Here is a 27,983-nt window from a genome sequence, read left to right on the forward strand (position 1 = left end):
CAAGTTTGTTATTTTTCCTGGAAACTTGGCCACATATAATGACACAATGCGAAGGTTTCCCGATTTTTTTGAATTTTTTATGCCTGTTTCAAAATGCGGTCAAAACGGCGGGAATGACCATTCCTAGCTAGTGGTTGAATCTTGGAATTTTTTTGGTGTTTTCTGATTAAATAGGTACTTATGTACCTAGAAATGATTTTTTGAAAAAATAGTAAACTATGAGGCACCTGCAGTTCAAATTTGACCCGCTTCCATGTGTGCCCGGGAAGAGAAGTTTATCTATGGAGACGAGAATTAATTTCCTTTTTCCCTTTTAATGTGTTGGGAAATTTTGTTTCTTTTTTTCTTTGAAGTATAGTTGGGAATAGTAATTTTTTGAGGAAAATAAATAAGGAAAAAATGATAATAAATAAATAAAAGTGAGGTAAAGTCTTTTTTTTTTGAGACAAAAGTGAGGCAAAGTCAGACTCACACACTTTGGCGCTCAGAGGTTTGGGTCAGCCCGCGAACGATTTTGTTTGGTTTTCAATCTCATAGCCCGCGAATAATTACCCAGCCCGCGAACGCGAAATCCCACCCACCCATCCATCGCTCGTCTCTCCCTCTCCCCCGCACTACTTCTCGCCGCCGCCACCACCACCACCACCACCACCACCTATGGCGCCCGATCCCGCCCTATTCCAGCGTCCTCCGGCGGTGCCCAGCGCACCACCGTGCCCCCCTCTAACTGTTCCTTCCTCCCATCGGGCCAGATCCGGCGCGCGCGTACTCCAGCGGCCAACCGTGACCCTGCCCAGCAGCTAGGGTTTGGGCCAGCACGTCACCGGCGTTGCTCCGGCGTTGCTCCGGTGACTTAGGTGAGTCCCTTTCCTCCTCCTCGTCACATTCATCTGTCTCTTCCTAACATCATCTCGTATGCCTCACAAATCTAGCGTGCCGTCGCCGGTCGGGCACCGGGACGCCATGGACGGGAAGGTTTCTTCCTCCCCTGCCTAGATCCCATGAACGGCGCAACCCCACCACTACACCATGGAGATGGAGCTCCTTCCACATCATGCATGGAGCCTCCCTCCCAGCGCCCGGGGCCCTAGAGGGTACGAATCCCTCCTCCCGCTGTCTCCTTGTACAACTTCTCTTCTTCTCCTATTGATGAGTGCGCGTATTGTGTCAATGAAAGGAATTCAAGGCAATGGCCGGAGAGAGAGGAGCTGCTCCTAGTACAGGACGCCATGGAAGCTTCTCCTTTCTTGTTCTGCCTTTTTAATTTTTCCGTTTCTCTTCCCGATCTAGACATGTTGAAGGCTCTATTTTGTGCAGGTGCTGCACTGATGAGGAGAAACTACTGCTGAAGGACGTCCTCCTCCCCTCTCCTCCTCTTACCCCCACACGTGGTGAGCTCCAACCTCTCTTTCCAACCCCTGAACATCTGATCTGAAGTGGACATCAATTTTAATTGTTATGTACACAACATGGATGTGGCACGTGATGGCAGCAGGGCGCTTGAATGGTTTCTAACCAAGATACTGCATCCGACCACTGCCTCCTGACAGGGTAGTGCAGATCAAGTAGCCTCCATTGGGTGACTGCTGCTGAGGCCTAATTGGCCGATCGTGGTCGTGCTCCTACTCCTACTCCTGCTCCAGTCCGTTTAATATCAAGGTTTCATCTGCTTCTCATTGCCCCGGTCCATTAAATAGCATATCAAGAACAAGAAACAACAGAGTTCAAAGACCAACTACGAGAAATTTTAACAATGTGGTGTATGGAAGAACATTTGTGCTACGATTAGTAGGTAGTGTAATAATAAGTAACTAACTATATAAGTTAGTTTGATGCATTGGAAACAGAATACAAAAAGTACCGAGTAACTAACTATGTTAGTACTAATTTTCAGTACTAATTTTCTGATGAGGAGAAAATGCTGTTGTAGGACGTCCTCCTCCCCTCCTCCTACCCCCACACGTGGTGAGGTCCAATGCATATGTGGATAATCAGGAACTGGTGGTACAACTGTTTAATCGGTTACTTCATAAACTGTTCCACTGTGTGCATGAACATGTACACATTTTTTCCTGCTATTTATATACATAACTATTGGACAGTGAGAAGATTTCCATTTTGTGCGTGAACATACTTTTTTTTGTCAATCCATCTCTTATCATGCACACATCCTATCATATATTATATGATAATCTTTTAGTTGCTCACTATACATATAGGTGCTCAAAATTTTAGATTCCATAGAACTTCTGTTTGTAGTGAAAAAAAGGGTATCTGTAGCTTTTCAGTTGATGTCTATTTAAATCAATAGAATACCTGTTGAGTATATGTGTTCATTGGTGCACCATGCTGAATTACTTTTCCGTTCAAAAAAGCAATTACTTTTGTATATTGTGATGCCTCCCATAGTAGTTTGCACCCTGGAACCAACCAACAGCAGATGCAATATATTTTTCCAAGTATATACCGCCCTTACTGTTTTAAAAAACATACGTTGTTGATTCCTTTTTTATTTTTTCCTACACCCTGCTGTGGGATTCTTAATAGCCTTACCTGCATATGAACAAACTGCAAGAGACAGATACAGTTCCTGACCTATGAAAGGCTGTTTCATGACTTATCCATCTCACATGACCACCTTCTATATCTACAGGTATTTATCAGTTCTTTCTACTTACATGGCGGATATATCTACAAGTAAACCTACAGGTTCTTTGTAGTTCAAATGCAGTATCCTATATCATTTTTATTATTATGCAGAACTGTTTGTTCAGTCACATATGCCCTTTACTAGAGAGAGCGAAAACGGAAAACTATTGTGGAGCAAATTAGATGGGCGAACCAATAGATAATTATGTAGCCGTTCTTGGGTGTCAATGGATCACAGTTTACTAATCATATCGAGAAAATAAATATAACTACTTGAGAATAAAGGGAAAATGAGAATAAAGGATGGTTGTGGTAGTAGAATGGTAGTTTTGCTTAGGCGCAATCATACTTATGGAGTAGTAAATAACCTGTCATGTCATTCTTCAAGTCTGCACATAGCATTGTTATTGTAGGAGCAGATTTCTCATCCTTAAGGAACCTGAACTTGCTTAATAGCCAATTTAGTGGTGTAATACTAGTTTCTTGATGTCAACTCTAATGCTTCTGTTTACATTCCTTGATGTCATTTCTGTTTTGCAATCATATGACATTGTCTCATGTAAATGAGTATGGGCTGCTGTCAATTTTTTAATCTACAATTCATCTAGTGGTTTTTTACATGGTAGCTTAATATCCTCCTTTTCTAATATGCAAACTTCTAATATGTGAGGTGAATAAGTGCATGAGGTGCGGTTCGCCTTAGGCTGCTCCTGCTCGTCGGCTGTCTGGTCCAGCGTCACTTAACCGTTGTGACCTGGCTGGTTTGGTTCAGCTTCGAGCTGCCTACCGCGGAGTGGGAGGCCGACACGCTCATGAACATCGAGGCCAGATCAAGTACGCTGGTGCACTGCGGCATGCGGCGGCCTATTTTGTTGTAGTGGTGTTGTATATGGTCTCATCGAGCACTGAGTATCCATATGTTGTTCTAATCCTGATGATGATGTTGTAGCGTGGACACCATATTCAGTTTGTCTTGATGCTTTATCTCTTGTGATTCTTGTCTGATGCACATTGTTCCTTGCAGGGTTATGATGATATTTCCAAGGAAATATACTGACCCAGATGTGACGAAGGTGCCCATTTTCCCTTTCTTAAACATTTCTACTCTGGTTTTTTTCTTCCTGTAGTTCCAGTTTCACATTGTTAGTGTTTCATGCCATACTCATCAGATCCTGCTCACATTCCTTGTGATTGAGTAGCTTGATTAGTATTTCCGCCACTGTCCTATCTTAGTAAACTGTTTGTTTTTCAGTAGCTAAAAAGGAAAGTAAATCTACTATATCCTGGTATTCTAGAATTTCAGTGTCTCACAGAAGTTACTCTTTGTCCTGCTTTAGTTTGCAAACCTGATGCTCTATGTCTGTTCTCATTTCTTAAGTTTGAAATGTTTCAAACTTAAGAGTGCCCCCATCCTTGTTATTACATAATACTAATCTGTGCATTTGTCCTTATAATTTCAGGGAAGGCCAAAGAAAGAAAACACAAAAACAGTAGCATGCAACTGCCAAGCCTTGATCAGACTACACCGTACAACAGAAAATGGATGGTATATACACGATTTCAGAACTGAACACAACCACCATTTTGTCATCGTCGTGTGGCGAGAAACTACATTGGCCATCACACAGGATCATTGACACACCAAATATATAGTGAAATGATGTGCTCTATGTTCATTCTACTGTGTTATTGAGATCCTGTGGTGTAATTATACTGCTGTGTTATTTTGAGAATTATATTATTATTACCATTATATTCTCCTGTGCTTTTGGTTGACTAACAAATTGTCCAATCAAATGTGGATCTCCCTTGAATAAGGGTTGGACTGAAACTACTAAATTGTGTGAGTGGGCTGGACCGTTTAGAGAAAAGGGTTGTCTCAATTAATAAATGGGTTGTACATTGCCTCAGCCCAAGAACAAACATTAACAGGCTGATGTGTTGGGCCAGGCCCATGGTTGTGGCCCAAAAGTAAATCTAAAAATGGACCGAATTAAGGGCTTGGCCCATAGTTGTGGCCCAAAAGTAAATCTGAAAATGGGCTATATTGGGCTTGGCCCACTGAAACAACTGATTTTGACTGATCCTGCATGGCGTCCACGTCATCATTTTTGCCATGTCATCACATGTGCCATGTGGACATCGCCACGTTGGCTTGGCCACATCAGATTCTCCGTGGTCTACGCTACTTAGTAATGACCATAATTTTTGTCAAAGATTTAACGACCAAAATTTTGGTCAAGGGCGGCCATGACCGAAATGCCAGAAAAGGTCACGTTTCTTTGTTCTTGACAGCCAACTGTTGACCTTCTGAATTTGGTCAAAAAAGGTCAAGAAACGAAAGCAATGACCAATTAATGACCAAAATGGGGAGTCATAATTGAGCGTATTTCTTGTAGTGAGATAAGATAGTGGCCTGGACCGCTCTAGGAAGTGTCTCAAGACTCAACTTTGCCCAACAAGGGCGGCCAAAGAAAAAAGCAGCATCATCTCTAAAAGTGTAGTGGTTAGTAGAACTAATCAATGCCTTATCTTCGGACTGATATGTTCCACGTTCATCTTTAGTTTGACTTCAAAGTCGATAGGGACGATGGCAGGGTACTAGGCCGCGGTGCTGCTGGAGAGAAAGCGTCGGGAGGCAGCGCTGGGGGTGCTGCCGAGGTTATTTGGGAGCGACAGCGTTGGTCGGGGAAGGAAACCGGCGCTCGGTGCGGCGGAGGTTGAGGAGGAAGCGGCAAAGGGTGCTCGCCGGCGGATGAGGAGGTTGTTCTGCGGCGGCTGAGGAGTGTGCTAGGGTGCGGCGGTGGTGGGGGATGAAGCGAACACTCCGGTGGGTGGTTAACAGCGGCGGCAGCAGGGGGAGGGGGCGGGGTGATGTTCGATTTGGCTAGGGTTTAATTTGGGGAACGATTTGGAGAGGGGCTGAGAGGAGTTCTTTTTTCTTTTGCGAGAAAGAGGGTGAGGCGAGTTTTTTTTTGAGAACTAGAGGCTGAGACGAGTAGTTGTTGGAATTTGGGAATGGTCGGCCCGCGAATATTTTTCCGTCTCGCGCCCTCGCTCGCTCTCCCGCACAATTAGGCCCAAAAGATTTCACTTTATGGCTTGCACCACGTCCCGGCAGTTAGTGGGCCGTGACCCAGTTATCCCGGCAGAAAACCTGTCACGGATCATCCCAGTAGTTCGTATGCCCCGGTAAACTTATATTCTCCCGGCAGTTTATTTGCCCATATTTAGTTGTGCCGGCAGTAAAGTAATTCCCGGCAGATTATTTGTCCTTGATAAGGTATTTCTTCTGGCAGTTAACTGCTCCTAATCAAGTGTTGTGGTGTAGTGTAAATAAAGCAATCGCCAAGTTACCACAAGATACACACATAGTCTCAACAGGAACAAAAAAAGAAAAAAAAGTATGGAGTATGGACACAAGGTGCAAAAGGTCATGCTGAGGGCTCAGCTCAACAAACCCAAACAAAGAAATCTATAAAACAACAAAAGGTCATCAGCCAGAATTGCACGAGAAGGGCCAGCCAAGGCAAGAAATGATCCTGCAAACATCATCATTAGCATTACTATTGCTTAACTGAAACGGTCGAACATATAATATGAGATAGCATGGAAAGTATTATAAAGGCTAAATTTATATAGACCATCACACCTTTTATTAGAAACAAACTCGATGATTTTTTTGTTTCATAAATGGAAAACAACCGCCCATTTTCAGTAAACAGACTATAGAGTATAAAGGTTCTACCCTGTAAGACATGTTGACACAGGAAAGTTAACCAAACTAGTTATTACTTATTTACTTAGATGTGTAAGCATAGTAATTTGCAAGCTACTTGCTTTCACTATAGCAATCATCTCACACCCACAAGCAATTTCTCAATATACAATGCCATTCCGATTTGATAAGCTTGTGTCAGTTTACATGGAACTTATCTCCGCATGACAGGCACTTCAATGGATCTTTGCTCCTCCTAACCGTTTGGTCTTGTACATTTTGTTGTTTCAGGAAGCAATCGGTGTGCTCGTACCGCAACAGTCGGCCGACTCGTCTGCAGCGGCTCTGGCAGAAGCACCCCCTCTCCACTAATGCTTATGATGTTGCTGTTGCTGCTCTCCATCTTCCTTGCATTGCAATTGGCAACCCCAGTGTGATTGATTAAGGCTTAATCATAGAGAGCAAGCTCACCTGACCCTCATCCTGACCTATAGTTTCAGATATATTTTTCGTACTATGAGAAACAAAGAGTATATGTGATTCACAGATCAAATCTATTAGCATTATCAAATCTACCTTTCAAAAGCATTTACGCATAGGCCCTCATCTTGCAGTGTAGATTATCTTACTGATGATGATGATGATAAACCAATGTTGAGGTAAGATCATGAAAATCACCCATGGCATTGAACAATTAGACCCATTCTTCAGCAGTTTCTTCGATATTACCCGAATCTTCAAAATCAAAAGGGAGAACAAGAAGCGAGCTCATACATTGGCTCATGATGCTTCGTCTCCAACTCTCCATAAGACCATAAGGATGTATGCTCATGTCTGCATAGTTGTTTCCGATCAAGGCAGTCTTATTCTACATGCGGTGTAAAAGCCCTGAATGTGCAACCTTGCACATTGATGTTAGGGCATCAATAACCGATCCACAAAACTTAGAGGAGGATAAAGCCGAGAGTGTCTTTGCTCTTCTAAAGAATGCCATCTCTAACCGATCCCCAATACTTAACGGAGTAAAAAAATGCAACACAAATTTGGTTCAAAGACTACATCAAACTTGCATAAAACTCCTACATAAAACTACTACACAAATTCCGAATATTTTGATAACTTACAACAAACAATGTTTATACTACATTGCATAAAAACTTACTAAAAATTACTCGTTGCCGCTCTCGTTCTCCAAGCGCTCCCACTCTGATTCGTTAAGCCTTCCGATCTGACGGCCATGGCCCTAGTCGTTGGTATCACCATGTCCTACTCCGTTTCCACCGTCGTCGTTGTCACCGTTGGAGTTGCTAGACTAGAGGTCGATGATCTCTCACCCCAGCACGTACAACCAGCTCTTTGCCTTGATGCGTTCCATGTAGAGCTCGGGGAGCTCCGCCATGTGCGCCTTATCTGCTTGCCACTCCTCAAGGCACTCGCGGGTCTCCCCGTGTTCCCATGTCTCCCGTGCGGTGGCCACCCCACCGCGACAAGCCATCGAGGAAGTTGTGCCGGGCATTGGCGCCGTGGAAGCAGACTTGCATGATGTCGTATTCGCACACCACCCACACGGTGGAGTGGAAGGAGCCAACCCAAATCGGCCCATGTCACGATCGGTTATCTCCGCGACCCACGTCCCTCATCGGTGCTGCAGGGCACCAAGATGTATTGCTGTTGCGCGGTCGGCGGCAGGAGACCGGGGATGTGGGAGGAAGAAGCACTAGCGCAGGCGCGGGAGGAGGCTGAACTGCCATGGCCACGAGCGATTGGATCCGGCCATTATCGGCGGCAATCCGACGCCAAAGTGGATGTTGGTGAGGATGGGGGTGCGCCGGCATGGATTAGGCGGGCGGGGCGGTCGAAGGTGAGGTCAAATTTGTTGGGGAATTTTTACTCCACAAGTAGTCGGTCAAGTGTATTTAAGAGTCACGTCTGCTGTGGAGTAAAAGCTTTTCTCGACTAATGGTTTTTGGGGTTCGGTTGGTTCCTCGTTAGACGAGGAGAATTAGATTTATCCTCCTCAAAGTTTATTGGGGATCGATTAGTGGTGCCCGCCCTTAGTGGTTGTTTGGATTGAGAGTTTTAGCGCTGCGTCAAGGGTAAGCAGTGCTGTTCCCTTCTGCTTCTTGTGATGCATTCTTATCTTGTACTACTGTAGAGCTTTATATATAGTTTATGTGATCCTTTGCTTATAAGCAAGAAACAGTTTGCCTTTTCATGGATCGCTTTGTCAGATTTTCCTTGAGAGTGTACGATTGCTAACTTTGTTAGAAGATGCATATTTTCGATAAAGAATAATTCATTGGTAAAGATCACCCTAAAAAACTCAGCATGCTAGTAAGATTGTCCATATATTATTGGTAAAAGAATAATTTTGGATGACCTGTACGGGGATGCGCTGATAGCATATCCTTAGGACATCTCTAAAGCAGCGAGTCGCCATCTGTAAATATATATAGGAGTACTCAGGTTGGGAATATTATACAAGGAAGTTCCTGTGATAAGATGGTCAAATCCAAATCGTTGACTTGGTGAGGCAGATTAGATTCCATACACGACCACCCCGCACTATCAGATTCCCTACTGCAGCATTTCCACTAACATGTGTGTTGCAGCCTTTAGAGACCACTCCACTAATAGGTAGATAAACCTGCTACTTTGCTGGAAAAAAAAGGCCAATTTGCTTCTTATCCGCTACTCGGACCGTGCCTTCTGGAAGATGCTTGTAATGTAATGTTGGGTCATGTGACCTCTGTTTGGTGATATAGCTATGTATGGCATTTGTATGCAGTGTGATTATTCTTGTACTACTCTTCTAGTATTTGTATATGTGTTGTGATGTTTCCAACATATGACCATGTGTGTATGCATTGAAGTCATGAAGTCATATGTTGAGGCGACTCGAGATGCGCTTCTAACTCTAGAGAGGATTGCAGTTAGGACTGCATCTTGGGCGTTACATATTTCCACAGAACAAAACTATCATTAATGAAAACATAGTAAAATAAGTTATAGTCAGATCAAAGAACATAATGTAGAGTCGATATAGAAAACAGTTGGGACATCACCCTACTTGCATAGCTAGACGACAAACAAATACTTCCAATGATTTAACATACCACTTGCAAAACATGTTAGATGTGGAATATAGCACACTACACTCGGAGAGTATATATGTCTTGTCCCGCACAAGTCGGACCAAGCAATAGTGACCTCGACCTGAGAACCACATACACGACATGTACGCAGATTTATGTTGTAGTACTGGGGAGGGAAGTAAACAAGGCCAGATCCGGATGGGCAACCAGATCCCCCGTAGCCTTGAATGCAAACTTTTAAGCCTACATCTAATTCTACTCAAACAATTTTCCTTGGCAGTGGAAGGTAACCATCTAGTCCATCTCCCGGAAAAAAATTCAATAGAATCAAGCAACACAACTTGCTCACATGTGGGATCAACAGACTCTTCAATAGACGAGGAGCAAGTAATTCGGCCTCTAGATTTAAAAGGAGACACCCCTGCAACAATACGAATAGACACTACAAGAAATATGTCAATTAGTGACCTTTTGTCAGTGACCCTGGAAGAATTAGTCATAGATCTATGACCATTTCAGACCAATTGGTCAAAAGCTGTTCGGGGGGCTCCAAACCCTAAACCATTGTGACCATTTTGGTCAGAAAGGTCGTAATTTCCTTACACGAAATGGTCACAAAGCAAACAGTGCTAGTCCGCTGCCTTATTTCTAGTTGTTAATGACCAATATAGATGGTCATAGCCTTGTAGATTGTGGTGGGTTGTGATGACTAGGCGCCACCTCATCAGTTTTGCCTATGTGTCATGTCCATGTGGCAGTTTTTGCCCTAGGTTGTGAAGCAACCTATATTTCTGTTATTCCAAAAATTCCCAAAAAATTCTCATAAATGTTTTGGATCATATCTTCATCAAATATATCAAAAACATTCCTTGCCTAGTTCAAAAATAATTCAAAAATATTCATTTTCCTATTCTATTCAGAGCAGCACTTTGTGAAGGAAGTGCCACTTTGGCATGTCCAAATGGTATCCATTTTCTACAGTGCTTTCCTATGCCCAAATAACCATCCTCCACCAAATGCCAGCTCAATCCATTCATTATTTTGAGCCCAACTTCAACCTTCGTATTTATGTCCAGTGTCATACTTTGTAAAGCAAGTACCACCTAGGCTCCTCCTTTTGAGGTGAAAATTTGTGAAGACGGTCTTCTTAGTAACTGATCATCCTCAGCCAAAACTCACACCCATTAGCCATGTGCATTTCTCGTACCGCAAATCAAACACTTGGCTGCTTATTCATGTTTGAGAATCGATCGGTCTCCTCGTGAGAATCTTATGTTGTGATTTTCTTCCTAGCACCTACGTGGGGAGTGCCCAACACACTAGACATGCCTAGGCCGCCCAGAACACATGGCAACGCCACGATCACGCGGTGACCACGCGGCGGGCATGCGAGCTTACGCGCTCTAGAGTTGGGGCCCTCGGCCACCGTCCAAACCTCGATGTCTCGCCATCAAACCATGTACTTATGATAAAATAGATACTTATTTACCTAGAAATGATTTTTGGAAAAAATAAAGAGCAAACTATGAGGCAGCTGCAGTTCAAATTTGACCCGTTTCCAACTAAATCGACGGTAATTTGTCTTTTTCACCAGAGGTGGATCAAAACTTTTTTCACCCAACCATTTTGTCAATTGTGCATTATATATGGCCTAGTATTTTATAAAATTGATTTGGTCCATTTTTGCAACAATTATTTGGTAGTTCCTTCACAAAAAAACCTCCTTTTGGGCACCCGGAAAATGAAAAATGAATTTTCCGTGCAAAGAAAATGAAAACTTCCTTAAGCAACATTGTTTGGAATTCCAAGAGGTACCCTTGTGCACAATATGAGATCATTTGAACAAACTATGCCATGAATATGGCCATAAGATTGATCATTTGGCTTGAAAGCCATTGATCTCCACACGTGATAGCTCGTTTCTGAGAACACTTTTTAAAATAATTGCCATATTACAAGTTTGTTATTTTTCCTGGGAACTTGGCCACATATAATGACACAATGCGAAGGTTTCCCAATTTTTTGAATTTTTTTGAATTTTTTATGCCCGTTCAAAAAATGCGGTCAAAACAGCGGGAATGACCGTTCCTAGCTAGTGGTTGAATCTTGGAATTTTTTTGGTGTTTCTCTGATTAAATAGGTACTTATGTACCTAGAAATTATTTTTGGAAAAAATAAATAGCAAACTATGAGGCACCTGCAGTTCAAATTTGACCCGCTTCCAACTGAATCGGCGGGAATTTGTCTTTTTCACCAGAGGTGGATCAAAACTTTTGACACCCAACCATTTTGTCAATTGTGCATTAAATATGGCCTAGTATTTTATAAAAATGATTTGGTCCAATTTTGCAACAATTATTTGGTAGTTCCTTCACAAAAAAACCTCCTTTTGGGCACTCGGAAAATGAAAAATGAATTTTCCGTGCAAAGAAAATGAAAACTTCCTTAGGCAACATTGTTTGGAATTCCAAGATGTACCCTTGTGCACAATATGAGATCATCTGAACAAACTATGCCATGAATGTGGCCATAAGATTGATCATTTGGCTTGAAAGCCATTGATCTCCACATGTGATAGCTTGTTTCTGAGAACACTTTTTAAAAATAATTGCCGTATTACAAGTTTGTTATTTTTCCTGGAAACTTGGCCACATATAATGACACAATGCGAAGGTTTCCCGATTTTTTTGAATTTTTTATGCCTGTTTCAAAATGCGGTCAAAACGGCGGGAATGACCATTCCTAGCTAGTGGTTGAATCTTGGAATTTTTTTGGTGTTTCTCTGATTAAATAGGTACTTATGTACCTAGAAATGATTTTTTGAAAAAATAGTAAACTATGAGGCACCTGCAGTTCAAATTTGACCCGCTTCCATGTGTGCCCGGGAAGAGAAGTTTATCTATGGAGACGAGAATTAATTTCCTTTTTCCCTTTTAATGTGTTGGGAAATTTTGTTTCTTTTTTTCTTTGAAGTATAGTTGGGAATAGTAATTTTTTGAGGAAAATAAATAAGGAAAAAATGATAATAAATAAATAAAAGTGAGGTAAAGTCTTTTTTTTTTGAGACAAAAGTGAGGCAAAGTCAGACTCACACACTTTGGCGCTCAGAGGTTTGGGTCAGCCCGCGAACGATTTTGTTTGGTTTTCAATCTCATAGCCCGCGAATAATTACCCAGCCCGCGAACGCGAAATCCCACCCACCCATCCATCGCTCGTCTCTCCCTCTCCCCCGCACTACTTCTCGCCGCCGCCACCACCACCACCACCACCACCACCTATGGCGCCCGATCCCGCCCTATTCCAGCGTCCTCCGGCGGTGCCCAGCGCACCACCGTGCCCCCCTCTAACTGTTCCTTCCTCCCATCGGGCCAGATCCGGCGCGCGCGTACTCCAGCGGCCAACCGTGACCCTGCCCAGCAGCTAGGGTTTGGGCCAGCACGTCACCGGCGTTGCTCCGGCGTTGCTCCGGTGACTTAGGTGAGTCCCTTTCCTCCTCCTCGTCACATTCATCTGTCTCTTCCTAACATCATCTCGTATGCCTCACAAATCTAGCGTGCCGTCGCCGGTCGGGCACCGGACGCCATGGACGGGAAGGTTTCTTCCTCCCCTGCCTAGATCCCATGAACGGCGCAACCCCACCACTACACCATGGAGATGGAGCTCCTTCCACATCATGCATGGAGCCTCCCTCCCAGCGCCCGGGGCCCTAGAGGGTACGAATCCCTCCTCCCGCTGTCTCCTTGTACAACTTCTCTTCTTCTCCTATTGATGAGTGCGCGTATTGTGTCAATGAAAGGAATTCAAGGCAATGGCCGGAGAGAGAGGAGCTGCTCCTAGTACAGGACGCCATGGAAGCTTCTCCTTTCTTGTTCTGCCTTTTTAATTTTTCCGTTTCTCTTCCCGATCTAGACATGTTGAAGGCTCTATTTTGTGCAGGTGCTGCACTGATGAGGAGAAACTACTGCTGAAGGACGTCCTCCTCCCCTCTCCTCCTCTTACCCCCACACGTGGTGAGCTCCAACCTCTCTTTCCAACCCCTGAACATCTGATCTGAAGTGGACATCAATTTTAATTGTTATGTACACAACATGGATGTGGCACGTGATGGCAGCAGGGCGCTTGAATGGTTTCTAACCAAGATACTGCATCCGACCACTGCCTCCTGACAGGGTAGTGCAGATCAAGTAGCCTCCATTGGGTGACTGCTGCTGAGGCCTAATTGGCCGATCGTGGTCGTGCTCCTACTCCTACTCCTGCTCCAGTCCGTTTAATATCAAGGTTTCATCTGCTTCTCATTGCCCCGGTCCATTAAATAGCATATCAAGAACAAGAAACAACAGAGTTCAAAGACCAACTACGAGAAATTTTAACAATGTGGTGTATGGAAGAACATTTGTGCTACGATTAGTAGGTAGTGTAATAATAAGTAACTAACTATATAAGTTAGTTTGATGCATTGGAAACAGAATACAAAAAGTACCGAGTAACTAACTATGTTAGTACTAATTTTCAGTACTAATTTTCTGATGAGGAGAAAATGCTGTTGTAGGACGTCCTCCTCCCCTCCTCCTACCCCCACACGTGGTGAGGTCCAATGCATATGTGGATAATCAGGAACTGGTGGTACAACTGTTTAATCGGTTACTTCATAAACTGTTCCACTGTGTGCATGAACATGTACACATTTTTTCCTGCTATTTATATACATAACTATTGGACAGTGAGAAGATTTCCATTTTGTGCGTGAACATACTTTTTTTGTCAATCCATCTCTTATCATGCACACATCCTATCATATATTATATGATAATCTTTTAGTTGCTCACTGTACATATAGGTGCTCAAAATTTTAGATTCCATAGAACTTCTGTTTGTAGTGAAAAAAGGGTATCTGTAGCTTTTCAGTTGATGTCTATTTAAATCAATAGAATACCTGTTGAGTATATGTGTTCATTGGTGCACCATGCTGAATTACTTTTCCGTTCAAAAAAGCAATTACTTTTGTATATTGTGATGCCTCCCATAGTAGTTTGCACCCTGGAACCAACCAACAGCAGATGCAATATATTTTTCCAAGTATATACCGCCCTTACTGTTTTAAAAACATACGTTGTTGATTCCTTTTTTATTTTTTCCTACACCCTGCTGTGGGATTCTTAATAGCCTTACCTGCATATGAACAAACTGCAAGAGACAGATACAGTTCCTGACCTATGAAAGGCTGTTTCATGACTTATCCATCTCACATGACCACCTTCTATATCTACAGGTATTTATCAGTTCTTTCTACTTACATGGCGGATATATCTACAAGTAAACCTACAGGTTCTTTGTAGTTCAAATGCAGTATCCTATATCATTTTTATTATTATGCAGAACTGTTTGTTCAGTCACATATGCCCTTTACTAGAGAGAGCGAAAACGGAAAACTATTGTGGAGCAAATTAGATGGGCGAACCAATAGATAATTATGTAGCCGTTCTTGGGTGTCAATGGATCACAGTTTACTAATCATATCGAGAAAATAAATATAACTACTTGAGAATAAAGGGAAAATGAGAATAAAGGATGGTTGTGGTAGTAGAATGGTAGTTTTGCTTAGGCGCAATCATACTTATGGAGTAGTAAATAACCTGTCATGTCATTCTTCAAGTCTGCACATAGCATTGTTATTGTAGGAGCAGATTTCTCATCCTTAAGGAACCTGAACTTGCTTAATAGCCAATTTAGTGGTGTAATACTAGTTTCTTGATGTCAACTCTAATGCTTCTGTTTACATTCCTTGATGTCATTTCTGTTTTGCAATCATATGACATTGTCTCATGTAAATGAGTATGGGCTGCTGTCAATTTTTTAATCTACAATTCATCTAGTGGTTTTTTACATGGTAGCTTAATATCCTCCTTTTCTAATATGCAAACTTCTAATATGTGAGGTGAATAAGTGCATGAGGTGCGGTTCGCCTTAGGCTGCTCCTGCTCGTCGGCTGTCTGGTCCAGCGTCACTTAACCGTTGTGACCTGGCTGGTTTGGTTCAGCTTCGAGCTGCCTACCGCGGAGTGGGAGGCCGACACGCTCATGAACATCGAGGCCAGATCAAGTACGCTGGTGCACTGCGGCATGCGGCGGCCTATTTTGTTGTAGTGGTGTTGTATATGGTCTCATCGAGCACTGAGTATCCATATGTTGTTCTAATCCTGATGATGATGTTGTAGCGTGGACACCATATTCAGTTTGTCTTGATGCTTTATCTCTTGTGATTCTTGTCTGATGCACATTGTTCCTTGCAGGGTTATGATGATATTTCCAAGGAAATATACTGACCCAGATGTGACGAAGGTGCCCATTTTCCCTTTCTTAAACATTTCTACTCTGGTTTTTTTCTTCCTGTAGTTCCAGTTTCACATTGTTAGTGTTTCATGCCATACTCATCAGATCCTGCTCACATTCCTTGTGATTGAGTAGCTTGATTAGTATTTCCGCCACTGTCCTATCTTAGTAAACTGTTTGTTTTTTCAGTAGCTAAAAAGGAAAGTAAATCTACTATATCCTGGTATTCTAGAATTTCAGTGTCTCACAGAAGTTACTCTTTGTCCTGCTTTAGTTTGCAAACCTGATGCTCTATGTCTGTTCTCATTTCTTAAGTTTGAAATGTTTCAAACTTAAGAGTGCCCCCATCCTTGTTATTACATAATACTAATCTGTGCATTTGTCCTTATAATTTCAGGGAAGGCCAAAGAAAGAAAACACAAAAACAGTAGCATGCAACTGCCAAGCCTTGATCAGACTACACCGTACAACAGAAAATGGATGGTATATACACGATTTCAGAACTGAACACAACCACCATTTTGTCATCGTCGTGTGGCGAGAAACTACATTGGCCATCACACAGGATCATTGACACACCAAATATATAGTGAAATGATGTGCTCTATGTTCATTCTACTGTGTTATTGAGATCCTGTGGTGTAATTATACTGCTGTGTTATTTTGAGAATTATATTATTATTACCATTATATTCTCCTGTGCTTTTGGTTGACTAACAAATTGTCCAATCAAATGTGGATCTCCCTTGAATAAGGGTTGGACTGAAACTACTAAATTGTGTGAGTGGGCTGGACCGTTTAGAGAAAAGGGTTGTCTCAATTAATAAATGGGTTGTACATTGCCTCAGCCCAAGAACAAACATTAACAGGCTGATGTGTTGGGCCAGGCCCATGGTTGTGGCCCAAAAGTAAATCTAAAAATGGACCGAATTAAGGGCTTGGCCCATAGTTGTGGCCCAAAAGTAAATCTGAAAATGGGCTATATTGGGCTTGGCCCACTGAAACAACTGATTTTGACTGATCCTGCATGGCGTCCACGTCATCATTTTTGCCATGTCATCACATGTGCCATGTGGACATCGCCACGTTGGCTTGGCCACATCAGATTCTCCGTGGTCTACGCTACTTAGTAATGACCATAATTTTTGTCAAAGATTTAACGACCAAAATTTTGGTCAAGGGCGGCCATGACCGAAATGCCAGAAAAGGTCACGTTTCTTTGTTCTTGACAGCCAACTGTTGACCTTCTGAATTTGGTCAAAAAAGGTCAAGAAACGAAAGCAATGACCAATTAATGACCAAAATGGGGAGTCATAATTGAGCGTATTTCTTGTAGTGAGATAAGATAGTGGCCTGGACCGCTCTAGGAAGTGTCTCAAGACTCAACTTTGCCCAACAAGGGCGGCCAAAGAAAAAAGCAGCATCATCTCTAAAAGTGTAGTGGTTAGTAGAACTAATCAATGCCTTATCTTCGGACTGATATGTTCCACGTTCATCTTTAGTTTGACTTCAAAGTCGATAGGGACGATGGCAGGGTACTAGGCCGCGGTGCTGCTGGAGAGAAAGCGTCGGGAGGCAGCGCTGGGGGTGCTGCCGAGGTTATTTGGGAGCGACAGCGTTGGTCGGGGAAGGAACCGGCGCTCGGTGCGGCGGAGGTTGAGGAGGAAGCGGCAAAGGGTGCTCGCCGGCGGATGAGGAGGTTGTTCTGCGGCGGCTGAGGAGTGTGCTAGGGTGCGGCGGTGGTGGGGGATGAAGCGAACACTCCGGTGGGTGGTTAACAGCGGCGGCAGCAGGGGGAGGGGGCGGGGTGATGTTCGATTTGGCTAGGGTTTAATTTGGGGAACGATTTGGAGAGGGGCTGAGAGGAGTTCTTTTTTCTTTTGCGAGAAAGAGGGTGAGGCGAGTTTTTTTTTTGAGAACTAGAGGCTGAGACGAGTAGTTGTTGGAATTTGGGAATGGTCGGCCCGCGAATATTTTTCCGTCTCGCGCCCTCGCTCGCTCTCCCGCACAATTAGGCCCAAAAGATTTCACTTTATGGCTTGCACCACGTCCCGGCAGTTAGTGGGCCGTGACCCAGTTATCCCGGCAGAAAACCTGTCACGGATCATCCCAGTAGTTCGTATGCCCCGGTAAACTTATATTCTCCCGGCAGTTTATTTGCCCATATTTAGTTGTGCCGGCAGTAAAGTAATTCCCGGCAGATTATTTGTCCTTGATAAGGTATTTCTTCTGGCAGTTAACTGCTCCTAATCAAGTGTTGTGGTGTAGTGTAAATAAAGCAATCGCCAAGTTACCACAAGATACACACATAGTCTCAACAGGAACAAAAAAGAAAAAAAAGTATGGAGTATGGACACAAGGTGCAAAAGGTCATGCTGAGGGCTCAGCTCAACAAACCCAAACAAAGAAATCTATAAAACAACAAAAGGTCATCAGCCAGAATTGCACGAGAAGGGCCAGCCAAGGCAAGAAATGATCCTGCAAACATCATCATTAGCATTACTATTGCTTAACTGAAACGGTCGAACATATAATATGAGATAGCATGGAAAGTATTATAAAGGCTAAATTTATATAGACCATCACACCTTTTATTAGAAACAAACTCGATGATTTTTTTGTTTCATAAATGGAAAACAACCGCCCATTTTCAGTAAACAGACTATAGAGTATAAAGGTTCTACCCTGTAAGACATGTTGACACAGGAAAGTTAACCAAACTAGTTATTACTTATTTACTTAGATGTGTAAGCATAGTAATTTGCAAGCTACTTGCTTTCACTATAGCAATCATCTCACACCCACAAGCAATTTCTCAATATACAATGCCATTCCGATTTGATAAGCTTGTGTCAGTTTACATGGAACTTATCTCCGCATGACAGGCACTTCAATGGATCTTTGCTCCTCCTAACCGTTTGGTCTTGTACATTTTGTTGTTTCAGGAAGCAATCGGTGTGCTCGTACCGCAACAGTCGGCCGACTCGTCTGCAGCGGCTCTGGCAGAAGCACCCCCTCTCCACTAATGCTTATGATGTTGCTGTTGCTGCTCTCCATCTTCCTTGCATTGCAATTGGCAACCCCAGTGTGATTGATTAAGGCTTAATCATAGAGAGCAAGCTCACCTGACCCTCATCCTGACCTATAGTTTCAGATATATTTTTCGTACTATGAGAAACAAAGAGTATATGTGATTCACAGATCAAATCTATTAGCATTATCAAATCTACCTTTCAAAAGCATTTACGCATAGGCCCTCATCTTGCAGTGTAGATTATCTTACTGATGATGATGATGATAAACCAATGTTGAGGTAAGATCATGAAAATCACCCATGGCATTGAACAATTAGACCCATTCTTCAGCAGTTTCTTCGATATTACCCGAATCTTCAAAATCAAAAGGGAGAACAAGAAGCGAGCTCATACATTGGCTCATGATGCTTCGTCTCCAACTCTCCATAAGACCATAAGGATGTATGCTCATGTCTGCATAGTTGTTTCCGATCAAGGCAGTCTTATTCTACATGCGGTGTAAAAGCCCTGAATGTGCAACCTTGCACATTGATGTTAGGGCATCAATAACCGATCCACAAAACTTAGAGGAGGATAAAGCCGAGAGTGTCTTTGCTCTTCTAAAGAATGCCATCTCTAACCGATCCCCAATACTTAACGGAGTAAAAAAATGCAACACAAATTTGGTTCAAAGACTACATCAAACTTGCATAAAACTCCTACATAAAACTACTACACAAATTCCGAATATTTTGATAACTTACAACAAACAATGTTTATACTACATTGCATAAAAACTTACTAAAAATTACTCGCTGCCGCTCTCGTTCTCCAAGCGCTCCCACTCTGATTCGTTAAGCCTTCCGATCTGACGGCCATGGCCCTAGTCGTTGGTATCACCATGTCCTACTCCGTTTCCACCGTCGTCGTTGTCACCGTTGGAGTTGCTAGACTAGAGGTCGATGATCTCTCACCCCAGCACGTACAACCAGCTCTTTGCCTTGATGCGTTCCATGTAGAGCTCGGGGAGCTCCGCCATGTGCGCCTTATCTGCTTGCCACTCCTCAAGGCACTCGCGGGTCTCCCCGTGTTCCCATGTCTCCCGTGCGGTGGCCACCCCACCGCGACAAGCCATCGAGGAAGTTGTGCCGGGCATTGGCGCCGTGGAAGCAGACTTGCATGATGTCGTATTCGCACACCACCCACACGGTGGAGTGGAAGGAGCCAACCCAAATCGGCCCATGTCACGATCGGTTATCTCCGCGACCCACGTCCCTCATCGGTGCTGCAGGGCACCAAGATGTATTGCTGTTGCGCGGTCGGCGGCAGGAGACCGGGGATGTGGGAGGAAGAAGCACTAGTGCAGGCGCGGGAGGAGGCTGAACTGCCATGGCCACGAGCGATTGGATCCGGCCATTATCGGCGGCAATCCGACGCCAAAGTGGATGTTGGTGAGGATGGGGGTGCGCCGGCATGGATTAGGCGGGCGGGGCGGTCGAAGGTGAGGTCAAATTTGTTGGGGAATTTTTACTCCACAAGTAGTCGGTCAAGTGTATTTAAGAGTCACGTCTGCTGTGGAGTAAAAGCTTTTCTCGACTAATGGTTTTTGGGGTTCGGTTGGTTCCTCGTTAGACGAGGAGAATTAGATTTATCCTCCTCAAAGTTTATTGGGGATCGATTAGTGGTGCCCGCCCTTAGTGGTTGTTTGGATTGAGAGTTTTAGCGCTGCGTTTTAGGAAAACAAGTTTAAAGCTGATTTTTTGCTAAACGGGTATTACTAGTTTTCCTCTACACAATTGGTTTAAGGAAAACTTTGTTTGGGTCAGGAAAGTGTGAAACCGGTTTATCTATTTCCCTGTTTGGAGACCGATTGACCAAAGGAAACAGTTTTGTCTTCTCTCCCTTGAGCTCTAGTTTCTGATTTTTGACCTTACCTGCAGGATGATGAATCTGCAGATTGATTCTCCGTGATGCAAAGAAGTGGCCGAAGGGAGCCTTGTCTTCCAGCAGGGGGCAGCGTCCACCGATCTGTGAACTTAGCCTACCGACGGCGGCCAGGGCGAACACAACAGGTGTTGGCGGCCAGCCATGGACGAACTGCAAAAGCCAGGTCGCCAGATTTGTTTCGTCATGTTTGTTGTACGAGCGTCAGGTATATATAGAAGGGATGAAAAAATTGGCGCGAGGAGCTGGCGGTGGCAAGGTGCGCTAATGAGTTTGTTGAGGAGGGAGTGGAACAAAAAAGTTAGTTACATCGAGTTTTCTGTAATCCTGTTTCCATAAAAACAAGTATTAGTCGTTTTTCATAAAACGGGGTTTCCTGGCTTTGTGGAAATAGAGTTTTCCTTATCCACATATTTGTTGGAGGTACCAAACAAGGTTTAGTCTGTTAGGCGGTTAGACGAGTCCACGTAAAACTAGTTCGGCTAATCCTGCGTATCCAAAAAAGGCATTAGTGACTTGTCTTTGAGTAATAAATTTGAAGTTGCCAAAATAAGTTATGTACGAGCTGCTTGAACTATAGAATAACCGTGTCCGTGGTGACAACTTCGGTTTGATTGTGTTCTGTGACTGGAGAACTCTGGTCATCTCCCCCGCAAAAAATAAAATAAAATAAAATAAAACTCCGGCTATCTACCATCCCTAGAGGGCTCGACACTGGACCCTCTAAATTATTTTTCTTCCTTGGCAGTAGACTTGCACCCTGCAGTCACCACCTTATGTTGATTTGGTATGATCACGAGCTCAGAGGCCTGACTTATATTATGCAATGTTCACAAATAACCCATCAATGGCAGCAGGTGGTAAATTAAATGCACTAGACGTACCAAGCAACCGAAAGTATCACATAGTACAGTAAGTTATAGTCAGATCAGATAACACAATATAAAGTCTATACACAAACAGTTGGGAGTTGGGACACCATCCTACTTGCATAGCTGGCCGACATACAAATAATTCAAACATTTTTACTAACGAGTAGCGATACATAGTAGATGGGCAAGATAGGTAGTAGATCCCTTGATCACAAGATTTCCATCTTGTCCTGTACAAACCACGACCAAGCAACAGTTACCTCCACCTCAAAGCCACCGACCAAGCATGTGCGCCGACTTACCCTGCAATACTGGGAAGGGAAGTAAAGAAGACCGGATATGGATGGACGGTCAGATCCCTCATAGGCTTGTATGGCAACTTGCAATCCTCCTTGTAGTCCTGCCGTAACAACCTTCCTTGACAGTGTAAGGTAACCATCATCCTCAGGAATCTTTTCAGCAGACTCAACCAGCACAACTTGCTCGCATGTGGGATCAACATACTCTTCAGTAGAGAACGAGCAAGCAACCCGGCCTCCAAATTCGAAAAGAGACACTCCTCCAACCACTCGAATAGATACAATAGTGGCCTGGGCCGCTCTAGGAACTGTCTCAAGGCTCAACGTTGCCGAACAAGAGCAGCCAGTGAAAAAAGCAGCATCACCTCTAGAAGTGTAGTGGTAAGTAGAACTGATCAAAGCTATATCTTGGGACTGATTTGTTCCACATTTTATCTTTAGCTCGACTTCAAAGTCAACAGGTTCGTCAGCCACAATTGCACGAGAAGGGCCAGTCAAGTGCAAAAAAGGATCCTGCAAACATCATCATTGTCATTACTAATGCTTAACTGAAACGGACAAACATATAATGAGATAGCATGGAAAGTATTATAAAGGTGTAAATTTAAATAGACCATCACAACTTTTCTTAGGAACAAACTCAATGACTTTTTGGTTTCTCATAAATGGAACACAAGCTCCCATTTTCAGTAAACAAACTATAGATAGACTGATAGAGTATAAAGGTTCTGTCCTGCAAGACATGTTCACACAGGAAAGTTAGCCAAAATGGATATTACTTATTTACTGGGATGCATAGGCATAGTTAATCTGCATGCTACTTGCTTTTTACTGACATGCTGCTTTGCTCCTGCTAGAACTTTTATTATTTTTCCTCTTATCTTTATTTCTGTCCTGGACGTGTCTTTTAAGCGCCAGTGCATGCTCAAGTAGCTAGCTAGATAGGATGTCTTTCCTGCAAGGACGCCTAAATATTGTATCTTGTTAACTGAATATTGTATCCCATTAACTGAAAAAAGTAGCAGCCAGTCACCCAATCGAGCATTCAAGTTGCATCATTATAGTACAAAGGCATCAAATACCTAATTGTCTGCATCCATATAGATGTGCATGGACAATCACCTGAAGGTGGGCATGTGACTTTTAGGAGGAAGGAAGGAAATCTGTTCAGTATTACCGAAAGGTAGAATTGTGAAATGTAGCAGCCAGATAAAAGAAATGAGTTGCTTCCATCAGGTTGTTTTCAGCCAAGTGTAATAATAATCAAGCAATGCTTTTCTTACTTCAGAACTAGCTGAGCCATATCGACATATTAAGTTTCTATGTTTGCTAGTATAATTACAAAAAATCACATGCATACAAGAGGAAGGGGAAAAACATTTCATACATACCTTTTCTGTGACTACTTGGCAGTTAGCCCTGGAGCAGGAGAAGAGAAGGTTGCGGTTAAAGTCCACAGCGTCTCGAGCAGCCACCACACCATACACATAGAGTGGCCACTTCAAGTTTTCATTTAGGTCAAAGATTTTGAAGGAGTAGATCTGCAAGGCCTTGGTGATGTAACGAGAGGATTCAATGACACGAGGTGCAGAGTGCGTAGAGTACATAGGGGACAGTGTGGCTGCATCATGAATGTGGGTAGTGTTATTTAAATCTGGAGATCAGTAAATCAAGGGGCTAGAATATTCTCTTCACTATACAAGAAGCAAAGCAGCAAGCATTATGATTGCATAGATTGAGACATGCAGATTAATTAAAAAAAAACTCCCTCCATTACTAAATATAAGACCTTTTTCAGATTCCAATATGGACTACATATGAATGTATATAGACTTATTCTGCTCTGTATGTAGTCCATATCGAATTCTCTAAAAAGGAGCAAAGCGTACTAACAAGAGGAAATTAGGTAGATGAACTCTTATCTTACTTATATCATTGAAGCTGCCACACCGTAACACCGGACTGCCCCAAGTAGATTCCCAGCCGATACCACGCTCTTTGAAAAGAGAAATTTCAGCATCCTCAGAAGATTCACAAGAAAGTGGTGATCCATGCATGGCTATGGTTTTGGAGATCCTCAGACATTCTTGCGACAGGAGATGGAATAATCTGAGCTTCTCCAAGGGGATGGTGGCACTGAATTCTTTCCTCAGAGACTGGATCCGGTAGGCCAATTTGTGTGCCCCGTGCACGAGCAGATCCAGGGCCTCTTCATGATTATCCGTGAGGTAGGGCAAACTCACCGGTTTGATTTCTTTGATCTTGTGGAGGGACATGTGGTCGACCAACTGAGGTGATATAGATCTCCCATCACCATCGGCATTATGACGCTTTAGATAAGCCTTCTTTCCGGAGATCGTCGCCAGATCCCGGGACGTGATCTCGCTCCTCAGCAAATCGGTCTCCCACCTCAGGATCTCACGGTGGCGACGAAGGGCGTCTACCAAGTCTTTCTTCTCCGACGGGATCGACCTCCTGTCCATCTGCATCTTTTGGGCCTCTCTCTGATTCGGCAGCCGCCTTGGGTTTATTTTTCCTTTTTGCGAATAACCTACTCGATCCTACAGCTTTAGGGTTAACTTTCAGCCAAGATGATTGCTCTCGGCGCTTGTTGGAGTTCAGGTAGAGGAGAGGACGCAGACCGGGGCGGACTGAGCTTGCGGAAAGGATGAGGAAACGGCGAGATCCGGCGGCGGCCTGCACGGGCGTACGTACCTCGAATCGAATGGAATGGAAGGAAGAAAAAAAGGAGACGAGACGTACAAAGAGAAGAGACGCACGTGGATATATTTGTTGAGCGCGTGTACAAGGCTGAGTCCGGCCTAAAACATGTCTACCTACCTAAACCAGTAGGTATTATGCACGGCACGGCACGGCGACATATAAGGGAACCAACCCAACAAAAAAAAGGAACGTATAAGGGGTCCATCATGACGGCGTGGATTAGCGCGCGCGACGGAAATTGATTTGATTTCGGCCTCGATCGTGAGCGCACGTCTGTCTCGTCTCTTAACCCTAAACCCTAAACTGAAACAGAGAGCGGCGGGCGGCCGGTCGATCTCGTCCCTCCTGCTGCTGCTGCCTGCAGCCCTATGGAGAGGGAGATGGAGAGGGAGAGCGAATCCGGGAAAGAGCAGCAGCCCGATGAGATTGAGTTGTCGATGCTGATAGAGGATATCATGTCCTTGGAGAGGGAGAGGAAAAGCTTGATTGAGTCCCTTACTCCCGGGATTTCTAACTGGGAGGACGACACCAGCTCTACAACAACAACGTCCAGGATCTCCCGAAAGGGAATCAAGGCCGAGGGCACATGGTCTCTCTCCGACCAGAAGAAGATGGAATCACTGCAGGTTAGAGACGACGAGAAAGGACTCGTAAACTACTTCGATTTCATCCTCCAAGACACGGAGGATTTGGGCCACCGGATGCTATCCATGTCACAATTTCTCTCCAGCTCCCGTGCCACCATCTCCTCGTACAATGGCGAAGAGCTGGTTAGCACAACGTCCAGATTAATGAAAATCTCCAAGGATCTCTTCCACAAGCCTGCCGACGAGGCGGTGGAGGACGCAGCAGAGGAGAAGAGCAAGAAGGTGCTGTCCAACGAATTCTTGCGTCTCTCCTCCAATGTCAGGGAGAGACCCTACCTTTACAAGAATGAGTTGGCGATGATGTTCACGGAGGAGGACGAGGAGGAGTATGAGAGGGAGAAGGAGGCGGAGAGGGAGGCAGCGAGGGAGAGGGAGGAGAAGAGGAAGCAGTGGAAGCAGAAGAAGAAGCAGCAGATTGTCGTGGCGCAGGCCTCAGACCAGCAGGAAACAAAATCCCCTATGGAACGTCTCAAAGAGGGTATGAATACCGAGCTGCGACTTTTTGCCGGCCATCGTCGATACTGGGAAGATACAAACTGCAGCATGTCCGGACGGTGCGGTCGGTTCCAAGATAAAAGTAAGTAAAACATGCATGCATGCATGCTGCTTTAGCTATACATGCCTCAAGAAATTTCAGCAGATCACCAACTTCCTCCCTCATTATTCTTTATGTGAGGGAATGGAAGACAATTGCTCAATTTACTTATCATATTAGATTTTTGATGACAGCTCACACTTTGGCTTTGGTGCTGCAGCCACTCTGAGTCCTATGCAGTTTACACACTACACACCCGGTATCACCCTGCCCCCTGCTGCTGTCATTGGGACAACCGTGCAGATCTACTCCTTCAAAATTACTCGACTGCACAATGACCTCAAGTGGCCACTCTATGTCTACGGCGAGGTCGCTGCCCGGGACACCGTGGACCGCAACCGCAACCTTCTCTTCCGTCGGTCAAAGTTTTATGGCCAAGTACTCACTGAAAATGTATGCATTGTTGTAGATTTAGTTTTCTCTTCAGTTTCATCTCTTTTTTAAAGTGTTATTTTCCTTCTTCAGCAAAACATTCCATTCAAGTAAAATGGTAATATAATGCTTGCAGGACTCTTCCCTATGCTTGACTGGCCCTTCTCGTGCAATTGTAGCCGAGGATCCTGTTGACTTTGAAGTCAAACTAAGAATTATTAAGGGCGATGATGAGATCAAAGACAGAGTATTGATGAGTCTTAGCAAGCGTTATGACGGTTTAGAACAACCTTTATGCTTCCATGGCTCCATGTGTAGTGCAGAGTTGAGCCTTGGACGACTTGCTGCAACGGTCCAGGCAACTATCGTGGGGGTTCATATTGGTAAAGGGGGGGTGGCCTTTTGAATACGGAGGCCGAGTTACTTGCACCTTGTATTCTGCAGAGCTTGATGATCACTCATGTGATGAAGTTGTTTTGCTTGATTCCGCTGAAAAAATTCCTGAAGATGGTTTAGATGGGTATATTTCTCTTTCAAGGAGCGTTGTGTCAGTACAATTGCAAGGACGGTTGAAAGTTAGCATACAAGGCATACGAGCATATGGGGAATCAGATCCTCCAGTCGATGTTGACTTCCATCCCCAGGATTGCAACGTAAGTATGGGTAGTTGCTTTGTCTATGGCACTAAGGTGGACATCACGGTTGCTTGGTCCCGGATTGTCCGACACAAGATGGATTTACTAATTGAGGGTTATTCTTATCAGGCGTAGTGTGTTGTCTTGCCAATCTAATATGTTTGCTAGTGGTATGTTAATATGTTATTTGTATGTCGGCCAGCTGTGCAAGTAGGATGACGTCCCAACTATTTGTGTATTTCTCTCTATTGTGTTATCTGATCTGAGTATCTGACTATAACTTATTGTACTATGTTATTTGTGTATCGACTTTATATTGTATTATCTCATCTGACTATACCTTATTGTACTATTATATGTTATTATACTTTTGGTTGCTTGGTACGTCTAGTGCATTTAATTTCCCACCTGCTGACATTCATGGGTTGTTTGTGGAGATTGCATAAGTCAGACATGTGAGCTGGTGATCTACCAAATCATCATAAGGTGGTAACTGCAGGGTGCAAGTCTACTCCAAGGAATAAAATTAATTTATAGTTGCACATCTCACAGGCAGAGACAATTGAATGGTGAAAAATTGGCATTCATGAGGGTATTGAAAAGTTCCATATAAACAATCTCACTAGCAGGGGTGGTTTGGGCCAGGTGTTAGCAGGGAAACTACACATCCATGGGAGTACGAGAGAAAGTTGCACATCACTGTTAGACAGTTGGCCGTGGCAGTATCCGAAGTTGCACGTCCACTGTTAGGCCACTGGCCGATGTAGCAAACGATGAAGCACATCCACTGCAGGGGAAAGTTGCACATCAACTACTATGCAGTTGGCCTGGGCAACAGATGAAGTTGCATATCTCACTAGAAGGAGGTAGTTTGGGGGTGGAGGCACCATATTGAAAACTGCACGTCTACGGTGTAGGAAAAAAGTTGCACATCCCTGTCAGGTAGTTGCACATCGATGGCTAGGCAGTTGCACAAAACGGAGAAAAAATTGCACAAAAAAATTTCGTTGAAACATAACCATGCGGGATCTTGTTTCGAGGAGCACATCGCGAGGGTTCCAACAGTGAAAACGGATCTTAATTTTGATGC

At 43.8% G+C, this 27,983-nt stretch overlaps 2 protein-coding genes and 3 long non-coding RNA genes across 6 annotated transcripts; 4 read left to right on the forward strand and 1 right to left on the reverse strand.

Annotated features, from left to right (window-relative positions):
* Positions 1-606: 606 nt before the first annotated feature.
* Positions 607-1,378, forward strand: LOC123042921 (uncharacterized). The gene is made up of 3 exons (XR_006418950.1): positions 607-857; positions 933-1,094; positions 1,178-1,378. It is a non-coding gene; the product is annotated as an uncharacterized lncRNA (long non-coding RNA).
* Positions 1,379-1,381: 3 nt separating this feature from the next.
* On the forward strand, positions 1,382-4,393 carry LOC123042920 (uncharacterized). 2 transcript variants are annotated; one of them, XR_006418948.1, is made up of 5 exons: positions 1,382-1,659; positions 1,931-2,021; positions 2,654-2,709; positions 3,674-3,722; positions 4,110-4,393. It is a non-coding gene; the product is annotated as an uncharacterized lncRNA (long non-coding RNA). The 2 variants fall into 2 exon arrangements; XR_006418949.1 differs by lacking the exons at positions 1,382-1,659; positions 1,931-2,021 and having other exon boundaries at positions 2,223-3,483.
* Positions 4,394-13,462: 9,069 nt separating this feature from the next.
* On the forward strand, positions 13,463-16,472 carry LOC123042922 (uncharacterized). Its single transcript, XR_006418951.1, has 5 exons — positions 13,463-13,740; positions 14,012-14,102; positions 14,732-14,787; positions 15,752-15,800; positions 16,189-16,472. It is a non-coding gene; the product is annotated as an uncharacterized lncRNA (long non-coding RNA).
* A 5,127-nt stretch (positions 16,473-21,599) lies between these two features.
* LOC123042923 (uncharacterized) lies at positions 21,600-24,743 on the reverse strand. Its single transcript, XM_044465272.1, has 3 exons — positions 23,848-24,743; positions 23,312-23,541; positions 21,600-22,433 (listed from the first exon to the last, which is right to left on the reverse strand). Exons 1-3 carry the CDS (start codon positions 24,407-24,409, stop codon positions 21,831-21,833), a joined length of 1,395 nt encoding a protein of 464 aa, XP_044321207.1. The 5' UTR covers positions 24,410-24,743; the 3' UTR covers positions 21,600-21,830.
* Positions 24,744-24,855: 112 nt separating this feature from the next.
* On the forward strand, positions 24,856-27,113 carry LOC123042925 (uncharacterized). Its single transcript, XM_044465273.1, has 3 exons — positions 24,856-25,868; positions 26,047-26,279; positions 26,395-27,113. The coding sequence occupies exons 1-3, from the start codon at positions 25,013-25,015 to the stop codon at positions 26,662-26,664; spliced, it is 1,359 nt and encodes a 452-aa protein (XP_044321208.1). The 5' UTR covers positions 24,856-25,012; the 3' UTR covers positions 26,665-27,113.
* Positions 27,114-27,983: the final 870 nt, after the last annotated feature.

This window comes from Triticum aestivum, chromosome 2B (assembly GCF_018294505.1).
Source record: "Triticum aestivum cultivar Chinese Spring chromosome 2B, IWGSC CS RefSeq v2.1, whole genome shotgun sequence".
NCBI classification, from domain to species: domain Eukaryota; kingdom Viridiplantae; phylum Streptophyta; class Magnoliopsida; order Poales; family Poaceae; genus Triticum; species Triticum aestivum.

Coding starts and splice junctions, on each gene's coding strand:
- LOC123042925 (XM_044465273.1), top strand. CDS start 25,013: ATGGAGAGGGAGATGGAGAGGGAGAGCGAATCCGGGAAAGAGCAGCAG. Junction 25,869..26,046: donor CGGTCGGTTCCAAGATAAAA/GTAAGTAAAACA, acceptor TTGGTGCTGCAG/CCACTCTGAGTCCTATGCAG. Junction 26,280..26,394: donor GCCAAGTACTCACTGAAAAT/GTATGCATTGTT, acceptor TAATGCTTGCAG/GACTCTTCCCTATGCTTGAC.
- LOC123042923 (XM_044465272.1), bottom strand. CDS start 24,409: ATGCAGATGGACAGGAGGTCGATCCCGTCGGAGAAGAAAGACTTGGTA. Junction 23,542..23,847: donor TGGCAGCTTCAATGATATAA/GTAAGATAAGAG, acceptor TTCATGATGCAG/CCACACTGTCCCCTATGTAC. Junction 22,434..23,311: donor GCCAAGTAGTCACAGAAAAG/GTATGTATGAAA, acceptor TGATGTTTGCAG/GATCCTTTTTTGCACTTGAC.